The following is a 2295-nucleotide window of genomic DNA, read 5'->3' on the forward strand; positions in this document are numbered from 1 at the left end:
CCTGCCCCATTTCGGAGTTTGTGGTCCCCTGGGGACACACCACGGGCACCCTACAACTGCAGAAAAGCCAGTGCCATCTCTGCACACAGCACTGGGGCTCCCACTCCCTCACCAGAGCATGTCCAGTCCCTGCTACCAAACCCTTGCCCTGATGCATATCACAGGAAGGTTGTGGCCTGTCCCAGCATGGCTCTCCAGGCTAAAAAGCTGGTTGCAAGCAGAGGATCCAGTGACTAAAAGGTGTCAAAGAATCTGTGACAGCCTACAGGCTGTGTGTCTCAGGGCTAGCTATCAGCTACTGTCCTGCTCACACCAGTGCTGTGACACTGGGACAGGACAAGGTGCTGTGCCACAATGCTCAGGAGGACAGGCCTGAGCTCTGGCTGTCCCCAGGACCCCCGCCAGCCATGCTCACCTTAGCCGTGGGAAGCAGGTGATTCCAGAACGGAGCCCCCTTGGCATCGGTGCTGCGGCAAGCTGTGGGCACTGGATGGCACGGCAAGACCCTCTTCTTCCTCACTGGTGGGGACAGGCTCTCGTCCTCAGAGCAGGAGTCAGCCACAACCTCACCAGCGGGCAACTGTTTCCTTTCGGCCGGCCAGCGCCTGCCACTGAGCTGGCTGCTCCCACAGGGTGTCTTTTCCAGGGAGCTCAAGTTGCTGGGCTCAGGGCTGAGAGCTGTGTGCAGAGCTGGGGCCTCCTTGCACCCATTGGCCACCACTGGCCATTCCTCTTCTCCGCTAGCCCTGCTGCTGTGATCTGGGCTGCTCCCTGGCTTCTCTCTCTTCCCACCAGAATCCAACTGGGCTGTTTGTGCAATATTGTGCAAATCACGGTGAAGTAAGTTGTGGTCACTTGCCCGTTCCCCATAGTCTGTGGTCTGATCCCCAGATGAGACAGGACAACTGTCTCTCACGTGCAAAGTACTGCAAGCAATGTGCTGAGGCCAAGAGGAGGAGGAGGTATCCTGCAACTTATCCTCTCTGCTGGCCTTGGGGCTGTGGCTAGGGCTGCCCTCGCACCGGTGCTCCACTACCCGCAGCCCGCTGTGGGAGAAGTGCTGGGCAGAGCCACACAGGGACAGCTCCTCCACCAGCAGACCATCCTCAAAGGTATCATCATCATCCAGGGAAGCCTGCTCAGGGTCCCCTTCGTGCTTGCCATCCACCCCCCCACCACCCCAGTGAGTTCGTTTGGGATCTCGCCCCCTCTCTGCAGTTCGCTGCTCAGGGTAACCCCTCTTGATGGCTGGTCGGCTGCCTGACCCCGCCGCTCCGTGCTCTCAGAGTTGCTGGAGAGATGGGAGAAGATGGAGACCTGGTAAACCTTCTGGCGCTTGATCTCTGTCTCGTTGTAGCCCATGAGGATGCCACGGTGGCTGCAGTGCTGTGAGGAAGGCTCCAAGGGTGCCTCTCCGCTGGGCTGGGACAGGCTGTGGTCCGTGCTGCGCTCTGGGGGCAGGGACGTCTCGGCGTGGATGTGCCGCATGGAGCCTTACTTGCCTGGACCCCGAGCGGAGCCGGAGTCACAACAGCCCATGCAGCAGCAGGAGAGGGAGTGTAAAGTGCCACGGGTCAGGGTGACAGGGCAGAGGGTGGGAGCTGGACCCCTCCTTGCTCAGGATGCCTGGGTGAGCCCTCTGCTACAGGGTGCACTGCAGCACAGCATCTGGAAAGAGAAAGCAGGAGGACAGAGATCAGCCTGGGACTGTCCATCCTCATCTGGGCTTGTGGCTGCAAAGGACCTGCTGGGATGAGGTCAGCTCCCCATTCAGCCCCACTTGGAGCTCCTTTTCTGGGTAAGGGAAGAGGAACCAGGCTGGTGTGGCTCTCCAGGCAACCTTGTGGTGTCATCCACCCGTAGGATCAGCACTTCCTTCTCAGCCTGGGCACAGAGAGGAGCCTCTACCCAGGCTGGAGGCTACTGGGGACAAGTATGGACAAGTGGGGAGAAGGGGGCCTGCCCTCTGCCAAGGACTCAATGTGCTTGCTCTGCTCTGGAACACAGGCAGGAATCAGGCAAGTCAGACCAGTCACAGGGGCTCAAGCCTGTAATCAACCCTTTGGGCAACAGCAACAAGATCTCCCAGCACTGCCCCGGCCACACGTGCTGAATGAGGCAGGGCTGGTGCCCTACACTGCCAGCCCCACAGCAGGGACATAAACCTGGCTGGGTAGCTGGGGAAACCCAACCTAACATCACAGCTCTACCAGCTTGGACCAGAGACCTCCACTACCTCAATCAGCAGCTGGGTGGTACCTGCTACCATGGACTCCTGCACCACTCACCCACCCC

The 2295-nt window shown here is 59.8% G+C and overlaps 1 protein-coding gene across 1 annotated transcript in view; it reads right to left on the reverse strand.

Moving 5' to 3' along the window:
- ATOSB (atos homolog B) overlaps positions 1–1488 on the reverse strand; it is a 4978-nt gene extending 3490 nt beyond the window's left edge. The window contains 2 exon segments of the mRNA XM_010163727.1: positions 416–1264; positions 1267–1488. Coding sequence (XP_010162029.1) covers positions 416–1264; positions 1267–1488 — 1071 coding nt within the window.
- Between the last annotated feature and the right edge of the window lie 807 nt (positions 1489–2295).

The sequence above is a fragment of the Antrostomus carolinensis genome, unplaced genomic scaffold (genome assembly GCF_000700745.2).
Source record: "Antrostomus carolinensis isolate BGI_N321 unplaced genomic scaffold, ASM70074v2 scaffold30162, whole genome shotgun sequence".
In the NCBI taxonomy this organism is placed as follows: Eukaryota; Metazoa; Chordata; class Aves; order Caprimulgiformes; family Caprimulgidae; genus Antrostomus; species Antrostomus carolinensis.